Genomic DNA, 23,282 nt, shown 5'->3' with positions numbered 1-23,282 from the left:
TTGGCCTCTCATAAAACAACCAAGACCGGGATCCAGGCATGATACTTGCTGAAGAGGCTTCCCTTAGGCTAATCTGACACCTCATTGCAGAAACCACCAGTCACCAGCTCCACTGACCACCGGCCATCCAGCTGGCTGGAGCCGAGTGCTCTGCAGACTCAGAAGTCCAAGGCGTGGCTCCCAGGGGCCCTCACACCATAACCCCTCAGTGGACAGCACCCCTGCAGAGGAAACCTCAGTGTGGACCATGGCAGGGCCCTGCTTGAGCTGTCTCTGTTGTGGATTGAGTCCCAGCTCCAAAAGGACTCACACATTGCCTCCCCTCCCTCCATTTCCTAACATATAGGTGGCTATTCTGCAGTTAACCTTTTATTGTCCCTCTCCTTGTATCTTAGCAGCTAGGAAATGAAGCAGGTTGGTATGTTTTAGTTGTGTGTGCATATGAGAGTAACAGTGTCAGATACTAAGGTTCATGGGTTTTAGAAATGTGTATAATCAAGTCCTCACAGCCAAAAGTTTTAGTGTAAACTATCAGTTCCAGGAGAAAAAGGAGAAAGATAACTAAGAATGAAGAGAAGAAAGTGTCCAGGAATTCAGTGTGACTATCAGAAACCACTAAAAATGAATGCAGTGCTGGGGAGAACTGCAGACTGGCAGAGCGAGGCCAGATGGCCTGTCACCCCACGCCTTAGTGAACACCAGGAGCCAACAGACTGCCCAGAGCCAGGGCCTTGGCACCACACCCACACCACAGGCTCACACAGGTAGGAGGCAGGCAGGTTCAATCTTGCTGCCACGTACTAATGACCACAGGTGGCTTGAGGTCTTTGAGGTTGTTTCTTCCAACATTCTGCAGGAGGGAGTTCATTTTTCAATAGTGAATGGGCTGCTGTAAACAGGTTATCTCCTGGGACCACTACAGCTTAAGGACAAAGCGTGGGGATGGCACAAGTGAAGGGAGGGTGTCTCTCCTGCCTCCTCACCTAAGATGAAGCCTCCATCAGCTCACCCACACTTGTTTTTCTCTTCTCCATGAACTTGCAGGGGCATGTACCATTAGTAAGGAAAATAAAACCTTTTAAATATGTTTACTGAAAGCATCTTTCTTGCACAAGGCTTAAAGTACTGTGCATTTGTGAGCATATCGTGCTTGATAATGAACACGCACACACATTCAGCTCATTTACAGACAAACCATCCACAAGTTGGATTTTCTACATTTCAAAATGGAATGACCATAGCGGAGGATGTCAGGTTCTAAGCCCTGTCTTGATAAAGTTTGAGAGATTGTAACACGCTTTTACTTTCCTCTTTAGGTTTTAAGCATTATGTGCTGACTGAAGCTAGAAATAAAAATAGCTTTGCTTTCAGCCAATTTCTGCTTTACTGTGTCACTGAGACATGTTGTTTGAGACCCCTCATCATTAATGGCCGATGATCCAAGAGTGGAAAAATGGTTTGAGTCATAATTATAAACAGGTTATGATCAAGCTGAACGTCTGACCTTAGAATTAAATCAGGCCAGAGAAAAGAAAAATCATGCTTTGCTCTGTCTTCTATTGCAGGGTTAATGTTTACAATGTCCCTCTGCCCCTTTCTCCCATATTTGGGTGCTCTTCCCCATGCTCCTATGGCATCCTGCATGTGCATGATTCTATCAGCACTAATCTTACTGCCTGCAATTGTTGGTTTAAACATCTGCCTCCCCAGAAGACTTGAGGGCAGAAAACTTTTTTTTTTTTTTTTTTTTTGACACGGAGTCTCGCTCTGTTGACCAGGTTGAAGTGCAATGGTGTGATCTTGGCTCACTGCAACCTCTGCCTCCTGGGTTCAAGCGTCTACTGCCTCAGCCTCCTGAGTAGCTGGGATTACAAGTATGTGCCACCACGCCTGGCTAATTTTTATATTTTCAGTAGAGACAGGGTTTCACCATGTTGGCCAGGCTGGTCTCAAACGCCTGACCTCAGGTGATCCACCCGCCTTGGCCTCCCAAAGTGCTGGGATTACAGGCATGAGCCACCGTGTCTGGCCCAGAAAGCATTTTGATAAAACTCTGGTTCCCAGCACTCAAACCTGGTGCCTCAAACACAGTAGGTGCACTGCAAATGTGTGCTAAGTGAAGGTAAGACATGCTTACTTTAAATAATTCACAAGACAGAAGACCGCACTTAAAAAAATCTACAAGGAAACACCAATTTAAAGGAAAAAAAAATCAGTAAGTATCTGTGAGAATAATGGAGCAAAAGAAGTCCTGAAAGAGTTCTGCATCTTGGTGGTCATATTTATTGGAGAGCTTGAGAAAAATGAAAATACCATTTAGCTTAAGAAGTTGCGAGTTATCTGCAAATCAACTCATTTCAGGAGTGGAAGAATCCCCGGAATTATGTATGCAGGTTTCTCTTGTGAATGTTTTGTACTTTTAGAGAGGCCACTGTACAAAGTCTCCCGTTTTCCATACAGGACAAATTCTTTGTTTCAGCCAACTCTCAGTGGAGGGGCAACCAGGACAACGCCATCTCCCCGGACAAAGAGCATTGGAATATTCCGTTTCGTTGACTAGAAGAGAAAAAAAACCAGAACATATTTGTACAACTGTGTATTACTGCTTATTGCTTGTGACAGAAATGTTAAAAAATGGATTCATCATGACACAAAAAAACTGGATTAAAAAACCTGATCACTTCCCTTGGTAGCACCAAGAACCAATCCATCAACTGCTTCCTTTCGACAATTGTGGCAGAGACTGGAGCTACCCATTAAAACTCACTCTTCTCCTCCTGGGCACACAGCTGGACTATGTTTCTTATTCTTCCTTGCAACCAGATGTAGCCATCAGATTGCTTTAACCAATGGCAAGTAAACAGAAATGACAGGACTATATCCAGACTGACCCAGAATGCCCCTCTGCAGTCGTTCCTCTAACACTAAATGAACTAAGATAATGGCGAGAGCTCAGAGGATGGCAGAGCCACTGATAGGTGAAGCCTGGGTCCTTGACTTGCCACCTGGAAGAAAGCTATTGTGCAGATCTAAACCCCACCAGGGCTGTCATATGGGCAAGAGATCAACTTCTACTTTGGTGAGCCATTATGTGTTACTTCTGTGTGCTACTGTGGTCACACATATGGAATGGATACCTTGAAGCATGAGCTTAGTGGTCAGGCCTTGGGCAGTAGAGAAACATATGAATGTTCGAAATCCTAATATTATGCCTTGGCAAAATATTAGATAAAACTTGGAATGTAGCCCAGGGGGCTCCTAAACTCACGAGCTCTGGGAGAAGAGGCTGGAAAAGCCAAATGTTAGTAGATGTTGCTGTTAGCCTAATGTATTTAGCAGGGCAGTAGAAGAAACAGAAAAGCTCAGGCAAGAACTAGTTGGTTTTCAAGCAGAGATGAAAAGAAACAGGATTCACAGGGTTAGAAAAGCCATTGGCTTTTAGACCCCAAGTTACAGAAATAAGTATGAAAAAAGGCTTTGAGAAACAAGGCCCAGCAAAATTTCCCAGGTAAACAAACTCAGCCCTGAGGCAAAGATCAGATTAAGGGTGTTGTCTTTCCACCCAAACTTTTGTAGCAAATGGCCTCAAAGTAGTCAACATTAATTTCAGAAAGCAGAACAGGGGTGAGAAACTGAAGAAATAAAGCAGTCCTATAAACTATGCCTAGGGAAGAGCTTAGACAGGTTACTGGCCCTTTGAATTGTTTGGATGTAAACAGCTCAGAAACCTATGTTCTAAGTTTTTAAAGAAATTGCATTGCCAAAGAAACCATAAGCCTGGCCAAAAAAACCTTTGACTATTTGCGTCTTCCAGCATAATAGAAGTTGGCCCTGAAAGCTCTGCGGACCCCATTTAGGGTTGCCAGATTTTGCAAATAAAGATGTAGGACGCACAATTAAATTTAGTATAAGTTCCAAACATTGGATGGGACATATTTGATCTAATTGAGGGATTTCTGCTGCTACCAGGACAGGGAGCATTCATGCCTTCCCAGTGGGATTCACCACTGTTAGGGACCAGTAACTGTCTTATGTTTCTCATTCCTTCCTTCTCTGGGAAGAGAGTTTTTGTGGTGGATATCCTGTCCCTGCTGTGTTTATCATAAATGTGGGAGGGGTAAATTATTCATCTTCTTTGGGGATAGGTTTCTGTACAAGTGACCACATGTGGTCTGACGGAGAGAACCGAAAGTCACGTGGCAGTCCTGCATCCTGAGCTGGATATCCTGCTTGCATCCTTTGGGGGTAGAGATGGTTCTGTCTGGGAAGTAGGATTCTGCAACACCCACTATCATTGATCTCTGCAGCAACTTGGCCATCAAACTCACAAAGCTCAGCTGGGCGCGGTGGTTCACACCTGTAATCCGGCACTTTAGGAGGATGAGGCAGGCAGATCATGAGGTCAGGAGATTGAGACCATCCTGGCTAACACGGTGAAACCCCGTCTCTACTAAAAAATACAAAAAATTAGCCGGGCGTGGTGGCGGGCGCCTGTAGTCCCAGCTACGCGGGAGGCTGAGGCAGGAGAATGGCGTGAACCCGGGAGGCGGAGCTTGCAGTGAGCTGAGATCGCGCCACTGCACTCCAGCCTGGGCAACAAAGCGAGACTCCGTCTCAAAAAAAAAAAAAAAAAAAAAAAAAAAAAAAAAAAATATCAAAAAAAAAATTAGCCGGGTGTGGTGGCGGGCACCTGTAGTCCCAGCTACTTGGGAGGCTGAGGCAGGAGAATGGCGTGAACCTGGGAGGCGGAGCTTGCAGTGAGCCAAGATTGTGCCACAGCACTCCAGCCTGGGTGACAGAGTGAGACTCCGTCTCAAAGAAAAAAAAAAAAAAAAAACTCACAAAGCTCAAGATAGCCAAGGGCACACAGCTTTATACAAAGGAAACACAGCACATGCCAGCTGGGCAGCGGCAAGTGTCTCAGAAGTCTTTACAGCATTCCAAGGGTTCTTCTCTAGCTACCCAAATGACTGCTTAGTTAGCAGGTGGGTGCAGGAGCCACCCTGGCTTAACTGCGCCAAGCTCCACACCAGAACCAGTATCTTTTACAACAGTTCCATGAATGTGGCTTTACAGTCACCAAGGAGGGGGCACACTCCACTACAAGGGTTGCATGCTCTCAGGGAAGACCATTGCTATGGGCTCCTAACAGTATTCAGAGCTCATTCACAGTTCTCTCAGTTCAGATGCAGTTCACAAACCAGGGGCCTCTTTTTAAAATACAGCAATATTTTTTATTAACACAGCTGACATTCCAATTTTATCTGTTTCTAGGGAAAATGAACTGGTAAGTTAACCCATGGTCATTTTTCCATAAATAATTTTTTTTTTAAAGCCCTTTGCTCACAGGTATATATAGACACTGGTTGCCAGTGTGGGGGAGGGGAGCAGACTATGGCAGAAACTGCTAGCTGTTCATAAAAATTCCTTCTTCCTTCCTGGGCACACAATTCTACTATATTTCCCAGGCTCCCTTACAGTTGGCTAGCGTCATATCACTGAGTTCTAGCCTAAAAAATTTAAGAAGAGGTGTAGAACCTCCAGGCTGATTCATAAACTTCTCATGTACACTCCTCCACTCCTTTTTGTTCCCACTGGCTGGATGTGAAATCACGACAAAAGACTTAGGGGTTGGTGAAGCCGGAAGACACAAGGAGTCTGGGTTCCTGAATGAATGTGTGGAGGAAACCTACCTAGAATAATTACGTCATTGAGAAACAAACGCCAGCAGTGCAGAACCACTGCACATCTGTGACTGCTGAGCCAGTACATGTTTAGGGGGTACCTGTTACCACAGTCTAGCCAACACGAACTAATATGCCCACCAGAGTATACTTTCAACAACCCATGTGTGAGGAATCTCCCCTGGGCTGTCTGGTCATAACACGCAGGCAGGAGATCTGGCTACAGAAAAATAATTCCTGAGAAAGAAGGCGACTCTAGTACAAGGAGTTCAGTGTGTAAACTTAAGTGCTCTAGGTTAAAAAAAAAAAAAAAAAGGATGCTATAAACTCAATATCAGAGAAAAGTATTAAATTTTCTAGTAATGGTGATGAATTTCACCCAGAATTTTTTTTTAAGTGTGCATGTGTGTCCGATAGGTGACAAGGCTTGGATCTGCAGTCCTTGCAATGAAATAGAATCTTCTGTTTAAAAATTATTGAGTCAACCTGCAATGAAATCTGAAGTCCACTCATACAAACATTTAGAGTGCCCATTATGTGTCAGGTATTATGATAGGCAGTAGACACAGAGAGATGAATAAAACATGGACTGTCCTCCTAGAATCCCCATTCTAGAAATAAAAAGAGAGAAAGTATGAATTTATTCTGCAGGTATACTCCCACATAAGAAAAAGATAAAACTGAGATTTCTCCTCTCTGGACAGGGCATCTCTGTAAAAAAGGCAGCAGCCCCAGTCAGGGGCTTAGAGCAGACTTAAACGTCTCTGCCTGACGGCTCTGAAGACAGCAGCGGACCTCCCAGCACAGCGTTCGAGCTCCGCTAAAGGTCAGTCTGCCTCCTCAAGTGGGTCCCTGACCCCCGTGTATAATGACTGTTAGCTCCCAGTTGGGGCCGACAGACACCTCATACAGGAGAGCTCTGGCTGGCATCTGGCAGGTGCCCCTCTGGGTTGAAGCTTCCAGAGGAAAAAACAGGCAGCAATCTTTGCTGCTCTGCAGCCTCCGCTGGTGATATCCAGGCAAACTGGGTCAGGAAACTCCAGCAGACTGGCAGCAGAGGGGCCTGACTGTTAGAAGGAAAGAAACAAACACAGATGTGCTAAAAAGGATTAGCACATCTACTCAAAGACCCCATCTGAAAGTCACCAACATCAAAGACTAGAGGTAGATAAATCCACAAAGATGGGGGAAAAACCAGCACAAAAAGGCTGAAAATTCCAAAAACACGAACGCCTCTCCTCCTCCAAAGGATCACAACTCCTCGCCAGCAAGGGAACAAAGCTAGACGGAGAATGAGTCTGATGAACTGACAAAAGTAGGCTTCAGAAGGTGGGTAATAACAAACAACTCCGAGCTAAATGAGCATGTTCTAACCCAATGCAAGGAAGCTAAGAACCTTGAAAAAAGGTTAGTCAAATTGTTAACTATAATAACCAATATAGAGAAAAACATAGCACAAGAACTTCGCAAAGAATAAACAAGTATCAATAGCTGAATCAATCAAGTGGAAGAAAGGACATCAGTGATTGAAGATCAACTTAATGAAATAAAGAGAGAAGACAAGATTAGAGAAAAAAGAATAAAAGGAACAAACAAAGCCTCCAAGAAATATGGGACTATGTGAAAAGAACAAACCTACATTTGATTGGTGTATCTGAAAGTGACGGAGAGAATGGAACCAAGTTGGAAAACACTCTTCAGGATATTATCCAGGAGAACTTCCCCAACCTAGTAAGACAGGCCAACATTCAAATTCAGGAAATACAGAGAACACCACAAAGATACTCCTCAAGAAGAGCAACCCCAAGACACATAATCATCAGATTCACCAAGGTTGAAATGAAGGAAAAAACGTTAAGGGCAGCCAAACAGAAAGGTCGGGTTACCCACAAAGGGAAGCCCATCAGAGTAACAACAGATCTCTCTGCAGAAACCCTACAAGCCAGAAGAGAGTGGGGGCCAATATTCAACATTCTTGAAGAAAAGAATTATCAACCCAGAATTTCATAACCAGCCAAACTAAGCTTCATAAGCGAAGGAGAAATAAAATCCTTTACAGACAAGCAAATGCTGAGGGATTTTGTCACCACCAGGCCTGCCTTACAACAGCTCCTGAAAGAAGCACTAAACATGGAAAGGAACAACCAGTACCAGCCACTGCAAAAACATACCACATTGTAAATAACATTGACACTATGAAGAAACTGCATTAACTAATGGGCAAAACAACCAGCTAGCATCATAATGGCAGGATCAAATTCACACATAACACTATTAACTTTAAATGTAAACAGGCTAAATGCCCCCAATTAAAAGAAACAGACTGGCAAATTGGATAGAGTCAAGACCCATCAGTGTGCTGTATTCAGGAGACCCATCTCACATGCAAACACACACATAGGCACAAAATAAAGGGATGGAGGAATATTTACCAAGTGAATGGAAAGCAAAAAAAGCAGGAGTTGCAATTCTAATCTCTAATAAAACAGACTTTAAACCAACAAAGATCAAAAGAGACAAACAAGGGCATTACATGGTAAAGGGAACAATGCAGCAAGAAGAGCTAACTATTCTAAATATATATGCACCCAGTACAGGAGCACCCAGATTCATAAAACAAGTTCTTAGAGACCTATAAAGAGACTTACACTCCCACACAATAACTGCGGGAGACTTTAACACCCTGCTGTCAATATCAGACAGAGCAACGAGACAGAAAATTAACAAGGATATTCAGGATTTGAACTCAGCTCTGGACCAAGCAGACCTAATAGACCTCTACAGAACTCTCCACCCCAAATCAACAGAATACACATTCTTCTCAGCACCACATCACGCTTATTCTAAAATTGACCACATAATTGGAAGTAAAACACTCCTTAGCAAATGTAAAAGAACAGAAATCATAACAAACTGTCTCTCAGACCACATTGCAATCAACTTAGAACTCAGGATTAAGAAACTCACTCAAAACCTCACAAATACATGGAAACTGAACAACCTGCTCCTGAATGACTACTGGGTAAATAATGAAATGAAGGCAGAAATAAAGATGTTCTTTGAAACCAATGAGAACAAAGACACAACGTACCAGAATCTCTGGGACACATTTAAAGCAGTGTTTAGAGGAAAATTTATAGCACTAAATGCCCACAAGAGAAAGCAGGAAAGATCTAAAATTGACACCCTAACATCAAAATTAAAAGAACTAGAGAAGCAACAGCAAACAAAAGCTAGAAGAAGACATGAAATAACCAAGATCAGAGCAGAACTGAAGGAGACAGAGACACAAAAAACCCTAAAAAAAAAAAAAATCAATGAATCCAGGAGGTGGTTCTTTGAAAAAAATCAACAAAATAGACTGCTAGCCAGACTAATAAAGAAGAAAAGAGAGAAGAATCAAATAGACGCAATAAAAAATGATATAGGGAATGTCACCACTGATCCCACAGAAATACAAACTACCATCAGAGAAAAATATAAACATCTCTACGCAAATAAACTAGGACATCTAGAAGAAATGGATAAATTCCTGGACACATACACCCTCCCAAGTCTAAGCCAGGAAGAAGTCGAATCCCTGAATAGACCAATAACAAATTCTGAAATTGAGGCAGTAATTAATAGCCTACCAACCAAAAAAAGTCCAGGACCAGACAGATTCACAGCTGAATTGTACTAGAGGTACAAAGAGAAGCTGGCACCATTCCTTCTGAAACTATTCCAAAAAATAGAAAAAGAGGGAATCCTCCCTAACTCATTTTATGAGGCCAGCATCATCCTGATACCAAAATCTGTCAGAGACACAACAAAAAAAGAAAATTTCAGGCCAATATCCCTGATGAACACCGATGCAAAAATCCTCAATAAAATACTGGCAAGCTGAACCCAGCAGCACATCAAAAAGCTGATCCACCACGATCAAGTCAGCTTCATCCCTGGGATGCAAGGCTGGTTCAACATATGCAAATCAATGTAGCCCATCACATAAACAGGACCAATCACAAAAACCACATGATTATGTCAATAGATGCAGAAAAGGCCTTCGATAAAATTCAACACCCCTTCATGCTAAAAACTCTCAATAAACTAGGTATCGATGAAACATATCTCAAAATAATAAGAGCTATTTATGACAAACCCGCAGCCAATATCATACTGAATGGGCAAAACCTGGAAACATTCCCTCTGAAAACCGGCACAAGACAGGGATGCCCTCTCACCACTCCTATTCAACATAGTATTGGAAATTCTGGCCAGGGCAATCAGGCAAGAGAAAGCAATAAAGGGTATTCAAATAGGAAGAGAGGAAGTCAAATTTTGTGTTTGCAGATGACATGATTGTATATTTAGAAAACCCCATCGTCTCAGCCCAAAACCTCCTTAAGCTGATAGGCAACTTCAGCGAAGTCTCAGGATACAAAATCAATGTGCAAAAATCACAAGCATTCCTATACACAAATAACAGACAAATAGCCAAATTATGAGTGAACTCCCATTCACAATTGCTACTAAGAGAATAAAATACCTAGGAATACAACTTACAAGGGATGTGAAGAACCTCTTCAAGGAGAACTACAAACCACTGCTCAAGGAACTAAGACAGGACACAAACAAATGGAAAAAGATTCCATGCTCATGGATAGGAAGAATCAATATCATGAAAATGGCCATACTGCCCAAAGTAATTTATAGATTTAATGCTATCCCCATCAACCTACCACTGACTTTCTTCACAGAATTGAAAAAAGCTACTTTAAACTTCATATGGAACCGAAAAGAGCCTGCATAGCCAAGGCAATCCTGGGAAAGAACAAAGCTGGAGGCATCATACTACTTGACTTCAAACTATATACTACAAGGCTACAGTAACCAAAACAGCATGGTACTGGTACCAAAACAGATATATAGACCAATGGAACAAAAGGGAGGCCTCAGAAATAACACCACACAGCCACAACCACCTGATCTTTGACAAACCTGATGCACATAAGCAATGGGGAAAAGATTCCCTATTTAATAAATGGTGTTGGGAAAACTGGCTAGCTATATGCAGAAAACTGAAACTGGATCCCTTCCTTACACCTTTTACAAAAATCAACTCAAGATGGATCAAAGACTTAAATGTAAGACCTAGGACCATAAAAATCCTAGAAGAAAACCCGGGCAATACCATCCAGGACATAGGCATGGGCAAAGACTTCATGTCTAAAACACCAAAAGCAATGGCAACAAAAGCCAAAATTGACAAATGGGATCTAATTAAACTAAAGAGCTTCTGCACAGCAAAAGAAACTATCATGAGTGAACAGGCAACCTACAGAATGGGAGAAAATTTTTGCAATCCATCCATCTGACAAAAGGCTAATATCCAGAATCTACAAAGGACTTAAACACAACTACAAGAAAAAAAACAACCCCATCAAAAAATGGGCAAAGGATATGAAGAGACCCTTCTCAAAAGAAGACATTTATGCAGCCAAAAGACATATGAAAAAAAGCTCATCATCACTGTCATTAGAGAAATGCAAATCAAAGCCACAATGAGATACCATCTCATGCCAGTTAGAATGGCGATCATTAAAAAGCCAGGAAACAACAGATGCTGGAGAGGTTGTGGAAAAACTGAAATGCTTTTACACTGTTGGTGGGAGTGTAAATTATTTCAACCATTGTGGAAGACAGTGTGGTGATTCCTCAAGGATCTAGAACTGGAAGTACTATTTGACCCAGGAATCCCATTACTGGGCATATACCCAAAGGATTATAAATCATGCTACTATAAAGACACATACATATGTATGTTTATTGCGGCATTATTCACAATAGCAAAGACTTGGAACCAACCCAAATGTGCATCAATGATAGACTGGATTAAGATAATGTGGCACATATACACCATGGAATACTGTGCAGCTATAAAAAAGGAGGAGTTCATGTCCTTTGCAGGGACATGGATGAAGCTGGAAACCATTATTCTCAGCAAAATATCACAAGATCAGAAAACCAAACACCCCATGTTCTCACTCATAAGTGAGAACTGAACAATGAGAACACATGGGCACAGGGAGGGGAACATCACACACCAGGGCCTGTCGGGGGCTGGGAGGCTAGGGGAGGGATAACATTAGGAGAAATACTTAATGTAGGTGACGGGTTGATGGGTGCAGCAAACCACCAGGGCACGTGTATACCTTTGTAACAAAACTGCACGTTATGCACATGTAATCCAGAACTTTAAGTATAATTTTAAAAAAAGATAAAGATAAAATTATTTACAGCAGAATAGGTTTTACTAGCAAAATACTGGAAATGGCTGTCCATCAATAGGAAAATAGTTAAATTATGGTACATCTACACAGTGAAGCACCATAAAGCTAAAAATGAAAACACAAGGAAGCTATGTATGAAAGGGAAAGAGCACTGTGATAAAAAAAAACAGGGGAAGGGAGAATAATTAACATTCATTAGCATATGCATAAAGACACAAGAAGATTCTTAAGAAACCAGTAACAGTGCTTATGTCTGGGGGTGGGGTGTAAAGATGATGAACAGAGGCTGGAGTGGAAGACATTTTACTACACTGTGTTCCTTTCTGCATTTTGTATTTTAAGACTGTGTGAGTCTAGTATCTACTCAAAAAGTTAAATTAAAATGGAAGCAATTTAAAATGAGTAAGAAAAGAAATATGTGTTAAGTACTATTTGGTGATATGGACCATATGGTCTCAGCATGGACCATAAAGAGTTAGTTATGTATGAGGGAGCAGGTCTAGAGCTGCTCTAATACGAGTGCCACTAGTCACAGGTGGCTCATTAAATTAAAATTAAATAAAATTAAATGTTCTGTTCCTTAATCACACCAGCATCCATTTCAAGTGCCAAATAGCCACATGTGGCTCATAGCTCCTGTAATGGCAGCATAGATAAGAAATTTTCACTGCTGCGGACAGTTCTATTATTACAGTGCTAATCTACAGAAAGGTCTAGAAGAGCCATCTGATGCTGTAGAAGGCCTTCGGGCAAGCAGAGGGAGCTGAGGGCTTAGTTACAAAAGGGCACAACGTCCCCAAGAGAAACTGTCTGGTGAGCCAAACTACGAGGTGTTTGGTGAAGGAAGGTAGCACACATGATGGACAGCCGAAAAAGTAGTCTGGGTCACATAACACAGACTGTTCACAATCTGTAAAATGGAAACTCCAATTATGGAGGACCAAGAATCAGAAGAGTAAGACTGACTGCTTTCCACCTTCCCATTTATAAGTCAGCAGTCAAATTAATTATTTAGAAGTCAATTATGTAAGTTATGGGGGAAAAAAACCCAACAACCTGATGGTTTATGGGTCCCCTATATTGTTTTGGTGGTAATGTTGATGTTCATTAGTTATTTCAATAGACGAGAGAGAGAGCAAAATGTAAAATGGGCCAAGGTAAGAAACCATTTAGTCTGGTTTCCCATCTTGGAGAGGAGTAACAAGAGCGCACAGGAGAGTGAAGTAGTTGTTCTCCATGGCACCGAACCAGATGCAGACACTCTATAATATCACTGTCTTTGCTTTCTATGTCTATAGTTAATACACATTTACACACTAAAGTATTCTCAGTCATCCAAAGATTCAATTTTAAATGTTTTACCCAATACATCATGGCAATGTGAAAAAGAACTCATTAACTAAACAGACTTTGCTTACTGTTCTGCAGCTGCAACTCTAGGCACAAGAGAGGCCACACGCACGCAGCACGCAGCGTTCAGGAGCTAACCAGGCCCAGTAGCCTTTCAAGGCAGCAATTAATCTTAATGGAGGTCAGTAACTACTGAGACTCCGTTACAGACACTCCAACCAGAGAAATGCACATGTGCACGGACACATAGCACCTTCAAACAGTGTCAGGAGGAACCGCACTTGGAGCAGACTACTAAGGATGACAGAGGTGGACCCTGCTGTTAGTTCACTGCAAACGTGGAGTAAGTGGCAGTGTTCCCTTCTCTGTAATAGACACCACAGTTGAAGAGTCATTTCTGTCACAAGCAGAATTCAAGACAAGAGCATTAAAATGCTTATGAAGAGTCTACTCTCATGGTAAAATTCTTATGTTAATAATGTTACATGAATAAAGCAGAATATTAAAGCCACATATTCCATATTTTATCACATTTAAGGTATCATTTGTAAGCTTAGTTGAGCTGAAAAAGGATAAATTTTGCCAATTCAACTATGACACAATTCTTTTTTATCACATCACCTGTAAGATGCAATCAGATTTTTAAGATGCTAAAATTTAAGAAAAAGTGCATCTTAGTACTTATGATTGTGTCCATGTTAAGAAAACAATAACAACCACTAAACAATAGTTAATAAATGAAATTCCTAAAGGGGAAAAAATGCAGATTTTAAAAAATGCTATTCTTTCTTGGAGAAATAAGCCAGCAAAAATACACAAATAAATACGTAAAAATTTTAAAAAAAGAAAAAAATGCTAAATGTTTACACTCAGAAGGAGAAAGAACACTAGCAAAGGAGTCAGGTGTGGTCAGAGAGAGGAGGAAAGCCAGGATAAAGCAGAACTACAAAATCCAATGAAGGCTAACAGTTTAACAGTTACAACGTGCCTGTCACTAATCTGAAGGCTTTTCATGTAGCCCTCAATGAATCCTCCACAGTTGTATGAAGTGGGTCCTATTATTACTCCCATTTTACAGACAAGGAAACATATCCACAGACAGGTTAGGTGAGCTGGCTCAATTAAAAAGGTGGTAAGCAAGGGAGTCAAAACTTGAATCCATGTAGTCTTGTACTCTGAGCCCACATTTTAACCACTATGCCCTGGCAGGGTCAGAAACTGTCTTTCCAAATCTTAAAGACCTTTCTGCTACGGCCTGGCACAGTGGCTCACACCTGTAATTCCAGCACTTTGGGAGGCCAGGAGTTCGAGACCAGCCTGTCCAACATGGTGAAACCCGTCTTTACTAAAAACACAAAAATTAGCTGGGCGTGGTGACACATGCCTGTAATCCCAGCTACTTGGGAGGCTGAGGCACGAGAATTGCTTGAACCTGGGAGGCGGAGGCTGCAGTGAGCTGAGACTGACATTGCACTCCAGCCTGGGTGACACAGTCAGACTGTCTTTAAAAAAAAAAAAAAAGACCTTTCTGACAAGATCATTGGTGATACTAATAAATGTGATTTTTTTTTAAACATTGAAGAAATAAAATGAATCTGCATAGCCCAGTGAACTACTATTTTCTAAAGAACCAGTGCCTGATATAACCAAATCATGCATGAGTAAGAGATCCATTTGAGGTGCAAGGCAGATTAATGAATTTTCACCTAACAAGAGTATGAAAAGTTTACTGTTATCGTTTCAGATTCCAGATGGCAAATAATCTTTGACTGACTACCACTTGTTCAGTTCGGGTGTAGTATCAAAGGTAGAACATTCACAAAACAAACTCCTTCCTTTCCAACTACCTATCTATGTGGTCAGATTTGCTTCAATTACAACATCTCATGATAGATTTAACGCAGAAAAAAGATATGAGAATCTTCTAGCTGTCATCGATTAAGCGGGGCATTAAAGAGATTTGCAAAAATGTAAAACAAAGACATTCCTCATTAAACATTTTGTTTTAGAAAATAGTTATTGTTCATAAAAATGTTACAGTAACACGTGATAGGTGGTTTTTTGTTTTTTGTTTTTTTTTTTTTTGGAGACAGAGTCTTACTCTGTCCCCCAGGCTGGAGTACAGTAGCATGATCTCAGCTTACCGCAACCTCTACCTCCCAGGTTCAAGTGATTCTCCTGCCTCAGCCTCCCGAGTAGCTGGGATTGCCGGTGCCTGCCGCCACAGCCGGCTAATATTTTGTATTTTTAGTAGGGACAGGGTTTTGCCATGTTGGCCAGGGTAGTCTCGAACTCCTGACCTCAGGTGATCCACCCGCTTTGGCCTCCCAAAGTGGTGGGATTGCAGGCATGAGCCACTGCACCCAGCCTTTTTTTTTTTGAGACAGCGTTTCACTCTTGTTGACAAGGCTGGAGTGCAATGGCACAATCTCAGCTCATTGCAACCTCCACCTCCAAGGTTCAAGCAGTTCTCCTGCCTCAGCCTCCCAAGTAGCTGGGATTATAGGTATATGCCACCACACCCGGCTAATTTTTTGTATTTTTAGAGAGACAGGGCTTCACCATATTGGTCAGGCTGGTCTCGAACTCCTGACCTCAGGTGATCCACCTGCCTCGGCCTCCCAAAGTGCTAGGATTACAGGTGTGAGCCACCATGCCTGGCCAGGTTTTTTTAATGAATAAATATTTAAAAAATTTTTCAGTTTCAGTTTCTAATAAATTAAGTATTAATAGATCAAATCCATAGAAAACGAAAGAACACTGTCCACTATTACTGTTACACACTACTATACATAGCCACCTTGCATTGTTGTATCTCACTGAATCTGGGAACCCTATGAGGTAAGTGGTAGTATTCCTGCTCACCAATGAGAAGTCAGCTAACTTAATTCCCTTGCCCAAGGTAGCCCAAGTAGGAAGTGGTCAAGCCAGTACTGGCAACCAGTTCTGTCAGATGCCAGAACCCTTGCTTTTAATTGCTGTGCTCTACTGAGTCCATAAGCAGGTGTCAAAACATGACAGGCTTCCCATAAACATGGGTTAAGCTGTTCGAGAGAGAACAGCTGATATTTGCAAAGCAATGAATAGAATTGCATGACTTACTTTATATATCTCTTCATATGTTTCTTCATCAATTTCTATAGTAGTCACAGTTTCTTCCACATCTCCCAAGATCATATTTAAATGTTGATCATAAGCCTAAAGTGGGAGGGTACAGAACCAAGAAATTTAATAATCAAATTACAAAAATGATAAAGGCTTAACAATATGCAAATAGCTCAATTACAACTAGGGCATTTGATACTTACATCACAAACTTTTACATGCAAATAAAAAGTAATCCTACGGTACTAATATACTGTTTCTTCACAAGTCACTTCCAATGATTACTTAATTGACCTGATAAAAATATAAAACTGCTTATATAGCCAAAAATAAATTTACTTCAAATCACTTGAAATTATTTTTAAAGTCTCCACCCCACTTGTTATCTAAGGCAGTCACATCATTTATAATATTTAATTATGAAAAACAGCAGATTCATCTTCATCATTTATCAGTAGACATCCTTCAATTTCACCTATAACAATGTGACAAGAAAAATACAGTAAAGAAGATAAAATCCTTTGTTTACTGGTAAGATAATGCCACTGCAGTCTTCTAAAGGCACACAGTAGACCACATGTCGCAGAGAGAAAGTAAGTAGAGCAACACCCTGCCCATTTCTAACCTATCCAGAACTTAAATGTGTTTAGTACCTGTGGGCTCAATCAATAAATGTTACAGCTAAGATATTCAATCCAAGCTCCAAAGTTCATTCATTTTACTAAAAGGTGCACTTTCTGGGACCTTGTTCAGAACTCAAGTTTACTTCTAACAACGTGTTACATGGTTCACCTGCTCACATCAAAATAAAAGTCACTTGTCAGCCATGTGGGGAACTGCTAAGCAGGGCACACTAACAAGAGCAAACATGTATAACTGAGAGGCACAAAACAAACAGAAAGTTGGGGCCATTTAGGATAGAGACCATCAAGTTTACACAGGGAACTGAAGAAGCCTCCAAGAGCCACAAACTTAAGTAATTAAACTCAATTCCATTTGTATTCCCAAAGTTACCACCATTCCTTTCCTGGAGTCTCTCTTCCTTTAAGGCCAGCTGTAGATTGTCTCCCTGGGTCCCTATTTCCTTTCCAAGCCCAGAGGTTCTTTATCTTTAGGTTTTGTGGAAGGTGGAACCACAGTACTTAAGAGTGGGGCTCAGGTCAGACAACCTAGATTCAAATTCTGGCTCTCCCTTTACCGTCAAGTGACTGTACCTTTCTGAGCCTGAGCTTCCTACACCGCAAAGCAGAAATAATTAGTATGTATCATCATAGGGTTGTTATAAAGATTAAATGAGATATCACACACAAAATGCTTAGAATAATAGTACCTGGTCTATAATTAATGCTCAATAAATGTTAGCTATTTTTAATGACTTTAGGGTAGAGTAGCAACACTAAAAACAACACACTTAGGAAAGTAACAAGTCGTTAAGGAGAGGCAAAACCTTCAGGGTACTCTATGAACAAATGGGATTATTTCAAGGGACCAATTCTACAGATATTTTGCAGATATGCACAAAGAAATATGTAAAAAAATGCTTACTGCAAGTATTTACGTATTTGTAGCAAGAAATGAAAAAAAATCGATCACTATCATATACAGAATCCTAGGTAGTCATTAAAAAGAATAAAGGAAAATTAAACGCACTCATGATCAATTTCCAAGAAAGATTAAGTTAAAAAAAAAAAGGTGCTGAAAAACATGTATGGCAAGATCCATGTTTTGTAGAGGTAGGGTGTACATAATGCAAGTATGTGCATATGTACATATATGAGTGTATATGTGTAAACATACAGAAAAGGTAACCCAATTTTTAAATTTTATTTTTTGTAGAGACAGGGTCTCTCTATGTTGCCCAGGCTGGCAACACAGAGAACTCCTGGCCTCAAGTGATCCTCCTGCCCCAGTCTCCCAAAGTGCTGAGATTACAGGAATGAGCCACTGTACCTGGCCAAGATAATCCAATTTTTAGTAGTGATTACCAGTAGAAGAAATGGGATTTCACTTTTTACTCTATATATTTTTGTGCTGTTTAACTTTTCATAATAAAACACATATTTGTGTTTTAAATTTAAAAAACATTTACGAATGGAGGACAAATAAATATTATTTACAAATAAACAGAAGGGAAAAATGAAGGGAATAAAAATGTTCTATAATAAACGTATTTCTATTAAAAGAAAAAATGTTAAAAATGTGAATACATGCCGCTTTATTTGGCTTATGTGATATGGGTGACTTTCCACCACCCTCTCTTCCTTCAAAATACCCTTTCACTCTGGACAGGTTTTACATTTCAAGGGAGTGGGGGTAGGAAGGAATCTGATTTCAAGGTAACTTGATAAATTTACTTACATGTAATCTGCCTCGAAGCTCTCGGTCATTTCTCATTTTCACATAAATTCGCTCATCTAGGCTGAGCCTGATAAGATCCAGGGGCTCCTCTACAGTGTTGGTAGTTTGTTGCTGATAAAAGAAACAGGATTAGTAATGTAGTACTAGAGTTAGAGTAGTGCTTAAATCACTGCTATGCTGTGTGACCATGGGCAAGTTATTTAACCTTTTTCTGCCTCAGTCTCCTAATCTGTAAAATGGAGATAATAGTGTCTACCTAATACTGTTTTTGTGAGGCTTAAGTGATATACATGAAGGCTTAGAACAGAGCTTTTCACATAGTACGTGCTATATAAATATAGGTTAAAACACACATACATGAGAAGTTACACAGCAAAATAATCGTGACTATACTTTGTTCCCTCAAAATCCAAACTGCCTGACCCAATTTCAGGGTATAGGGTCTCAGGGACTTTAGCTTTATCTCAAATATTATGTAATCATTGGAAAAACACTCACTTAATGCCTACCATACACTAGTCAGAATGCCAAGTAGAGGTGTAGGTTTATGGGAAGATTATGAATTCAGCACATGTTGAGTTTAGGCTGCCAACTGGTGAGTAAGATAAATACATTTAGTAGCCAGTATAGAAAACTGGTTGAAAGCACTGGCTTAGCCGGGCATGGTGGCACATGCCTGTAGTCCCAGCTACTCCAAGGGCTGAGGCGGGAGAATTGCTTGAGCCTGGGAGGTGGAGGTTGCAGTGAGCCAAGATCATGCCACTGCACTCCAGCTTGGGCAACAGAGTGAGACTCTGTCTTTTTTTTAAAAAAAAAAAAAAAAAAAAAAAAAGCAAGGAAGCACTGGCTTTGGAGTCAGGCAGTCCGGGTTCAACTCCTGGCTGTGACCTGACATTTATGAACTGAGATTAAAAATCATGCCATCTGTAATTCTCAGATTCTTCACTTGTAATTGAGAAAGCCACAACCTTCTTTCTGGGTTCTTATGAGGATTAAACTAGTTAATGCATTTAAAAACAGTGCCAGGAAAGCAGAAAATATTAATACTTAGAAATGGTTCCTATTGGCCGGGCGTGGTGGCTCACGCTTGAATCCCAGCACTTTGGGCGGCTGAGAAAGGCAGATCACCTGAGGTTAGGAGTTTGAGACCAGCCTGGCCAACATGGTGAAACCCCATCTCTACGAAAAATACAAAAATTAGCCAGGTGTGGCAGCACGCGCCTGTAGTCCCAGCTACTTGGGAGGCTGAGACAGGAGAATCGCTTGAACCCAGGAGGCAGAGGTTGCAGTGAGCTGAGATCACGCCACTGCACTCCAGCCTGGGCGATAGAGTGAGACTCTATCCAAAAAAAAGAAAAGAATAGAAAAGAAAAGGAAAAGAAAAGATTCCTATTAATATTATATTCTTAAAGAACTGCTGGAAACATTGGTTTTAGAGGTCAGGGCTAGGATGACTTGGGGTCACCCACATGGAAGGGATGGTTGCAGCCGCTAAGAGTTAGAAAGATTATTCAAGGAGAGCTTCTTCAGTAAGTACACAAGGCCAGTGGAGGAAGGTAACTGAATTGGTAACAGGCTCTGAAGATTCAAAAGGCCTGATGAGAGAAAAAAATAACCTAACTCAACTGGTCCCTATGTCCCTCAGTTCAACAAGTGTTTGTTAAAGGATCAGATAACCAACTGTTAGATTACAATGATAGAGAAGTCACAATCCCCACCCTCAAGGAGCTCATTCTACTGTGGAGAGGCATACAAATAATTATAATACTGTAAGAATATGCACATGAAAAAGCCCTACTGCTACCTAAGCCTCTGTCTGGGATGCCCACTGTCTGCTCTTTTCATCCTGTAGCTTTAAATATTGGCTTCTCAAAGAGGCTTCTTCTGATCATCTAACTCATTAACTCAAGTATTTTTTGAGTGTTTCCAGCACTGTTCTAAACCCCAAAGACAAAAGAATGAACAAAACAAAATCCCTGCTCTTATGGCACTTACATTCTAGTGGGGAGAGATTCACATTAAACAAAGATGCATACATTTAATATGAAAAAATAACTCTCCATGAAGAAAAATGAGGCAGGGTAAGCAGAGTAGCGGGAGTGCTATTTGGGCAGAAGTCCTCTCTGAGGAGGTCAGATTTCAGTAGAAAGTTTAAGTTGTGGCATGATCTCCAAAGATATTTGAGGAAGAAAAAGACCAGGTGAAAAAGCTTCTAAGACCATCTGTTATTCTGCATACCAGCTCCTTGTTTCCTTCATAGCACATCACAGTTCCTGTAAGTCTTACATATTTATATTTACTTTTATCTGTTCTCCTCGCAAATATAAGCTCCAAGTAATGGCAAGGATCTCTTATATGTCGATGTCAGCGTCCCTGGCCCTTAGAACAGTGTCTAACCATACAAAGCTGATGTTCACTCTATCTGCTGAATGAATAAATAATTGTTGCGCTCACTAATGATAACAACTCCTAACTTTATTACCTGGCTTTCTATTGGAATCCTGACAGCTCCATGAGGTAGCCAAGGATAATAATCTACAGATTTAAAAAAATGAAGCGAAGAGTGTGAGAATAGTCATCAGGTGGGCTTCTAACAGGAAAAGGTCTCAGGGCCTACGGCAAAATTCGGAGGGGGGGTTACGGAAAGGACAGGGTGGATTAGGCCATGGTGACTTGGAGAGAGGAGGCACGACTGGCCATTTTTCCTGAGTCTGGAAAAAGCAGCCTAGTACAAGAAGCTGCTTCGAGCGACCTCCTTAAAATACACTCACCTGGTCTACGTCGTCCGCCATGTTTCAAACCCTGCGCCCTTTCCCGCCTCTCGCGAGAACACAAGAGCAACGTCAATCTCCGGAAACGTGAAGATACAATACACCGGAAATAGAGAGAAACCTGTTGTGCTCTTTCCTGCTTCCCGCGGTTTTTTAGTGGCCACGGGTATGGGGTGGAGCTTCCTTTAGGGGCGTGACTAGGCCTCCAACGAAGGGGCGTGGCCAAGCACACCGCCTCGGGGCGGGGCCGGCGTTCTAGCGCATCGCCGCCGGGTGCGTCACTGGCGAAGTGGAATTTGCCCAGACAAGCAACATGGCTCGGAAACGCGCGGCCGGCGGGGAGCCGCGGGGACGCGAACCGCGCAGCCAGAAATCCAAGGCCAAGAGCAAGGCCCGGCGTGAGGAGGAGGAGGAGGGTGAGAGCGAGGCCCAGCGGGCTTCGCGGGAGACGCCGCCGGTGGGCGGAGGAGGCCCAGAGGCAGGGCGGGAGTCCAGACGCGGAGGCCTGGTGGAGATTGCTGCGCGCGTTCCGCGCCGTGGGGGCAGCCCGGCAGGCCGCGGCCGGCCCTCCCCTCTGTCCCCGCGCCTTTGTCCTGCGCACCCAGAGCGGTTTCCCGCGAGCCTCGCCCGATCCAAGCTCCTGCGTAGCTTTTTTCCCGCTCCCCGTTGTCCAGAGGATACAGATGTTCAGGGTTGAACTCGGAGAAGGCAGTTATTTGTGTCCCAGGAAGACAGACGGACGGACCAGGACGTAGAGTGATGCAGTGTGCTGACTCCCGAATGATAACTTCAGCTGAGTCTCACTCAGAGTTCCACAGTGGGATCCCACCTGACTTCCCCTCATGGATATTTGATAGGCTTCTTACATTTGTCATGGGCAATGCAGAACTCATGGTTTTCCTCTTTAAATCTATGCTTTCCTCCGTTTTTCCAGTCTCAATACTTGTTATAAAGCAAAGCCCACCTTTTTCTTATGTCCACACATCCAGTCCGTCAGCAAGTCCAGTCAGTTCAGCCTCAGAGTGTATTTCAAATTTGTCCACTTCTCATTTCCATGACCACAGCCCCTGTCCAAGTCATCATCACCTTTCAGTTGAGTGACTGCAGTTTCCTCTTTACTGGCCTCCCAGCTCTGCATCCAGCAGCCCAAATAATCTTAAAAAAAAAAAGAAAAAAAAATCATGCCCTGCTCCTGCTTTAAACTCCACTTGGTTTTCCATTGCTCTTAGCTTAAAATCCAGTTGTCTTATCCTGGCCTACAAGATGCTACATATTTTGGCTCTTGCTACCTCTCCTGTTTCTCTTACCACTTGTTTCCTTGCCAGATACCCTCCTTATTGGCCTCCTTTCTCTTCCTCAAATATGCCAAGTTATTTCTTGAGCCTTTTCCTTTGATGTGCCTTCTGCCTAGAGTGACCCCCCCATGGCTTTTGCCAGGGCTGATTTTTTCTATTTCTTCAAAACTCAAGTTAGACATTCCTTGAGCAAACTAAGGTGGTCCTTCCCAGATACCCCGCGGATACTAAAACCTGTGATGCTCAAGTACCTTATATCAAATGGCCTAGTGTTTCCATGTAACCTATGCACATCCTCTGACATACTTTAAATCATCTCTAGATCACTAATAATACAATGTGGATGCTATGGAAATAGTTGTCATGCTGTATTTTTTAAATTTGTATTTTTTTTCCCGAAATATATTCATCTGTGGTTGGTTGAATCTGTGGATGCGGGGCCCGTGG

At 41.9% G+C, this 23,282-nt stretch overlaps 2 protein-coding genes across 4 annotated transcripts in view; one reads left to right on the top strand and one right to left on the bottom strand.

The window, feature by feature from the left end:
• Window positions 1-2,260: 2,260 nt before the first annotated feature.
• LSM3 (LSM3 homolog, U6 small nuclear RNA and mRNA degradation associated) lies at window positions 2,261-21,691 on the bottom strand. Its single transcript, XM_004033664.4, has 4 exons — window positions 21,541-21,691; window positions 18,770-18,880; window positions 16,409-16,504; window positions 2,261-2,556 (listed from the first exon to the last, which is right to left on the bottom strand). The coding sequence occupies exons 1-4, from the start codon at window positions 21,559-21,561 to the stop codon at window positions 2,476-2,478; spliced, it is 309 nt and encodes a 102-aa protein (XP_004033712.1). The 5' UTR covers window positions 21,562-21,691; the 3' UTR covers window positions 2,261-2,475.
• The window catches only part of XPC (XPC complex subunit, DNA damage recognition and repair factor), a 33,172-nt gene continuing 31,544 nt past the window's right edge, over window positions 21,655-23,282 (top strand). For 2 of the 3 annotated variants that reach the window (XM_031009284.3, XM_055381068.2), the window contains exon 1: window positions 21,774-21,956. In XM_031009284.3, the coding sequence (XP_030865144.3) occupies window positions 21,854-21,956 (103 nt within the window). In that variant the 5' untranslated portion in view covers window positions 21,774-21,853. Of the gene's footprint in view, window positions 21,957-23,282 lie in introns of all 3 variants that reach the window. The other variant, XM_004033661.5, reaches the window with a different exon arrangement.

Source organism: Gorilla gorilla, chromosome 2 (assembly GCF_029281585.2).
Source record: "Gorilla gorilla gorilla isolate KB3781 chromosome 2, NHGRI_mGorGor1-v2.1_pri, whole genome shotgun sequence".
Taxonomy (NCBI): Eukaryota; Metazoa; Chordata; class Mammalia; order Primates; family Hominidae; genus Gorilla; species Gorilla gorilla.
This window is presented reverse-complemented; position numbering and strand designations above follow the sequence as displayed.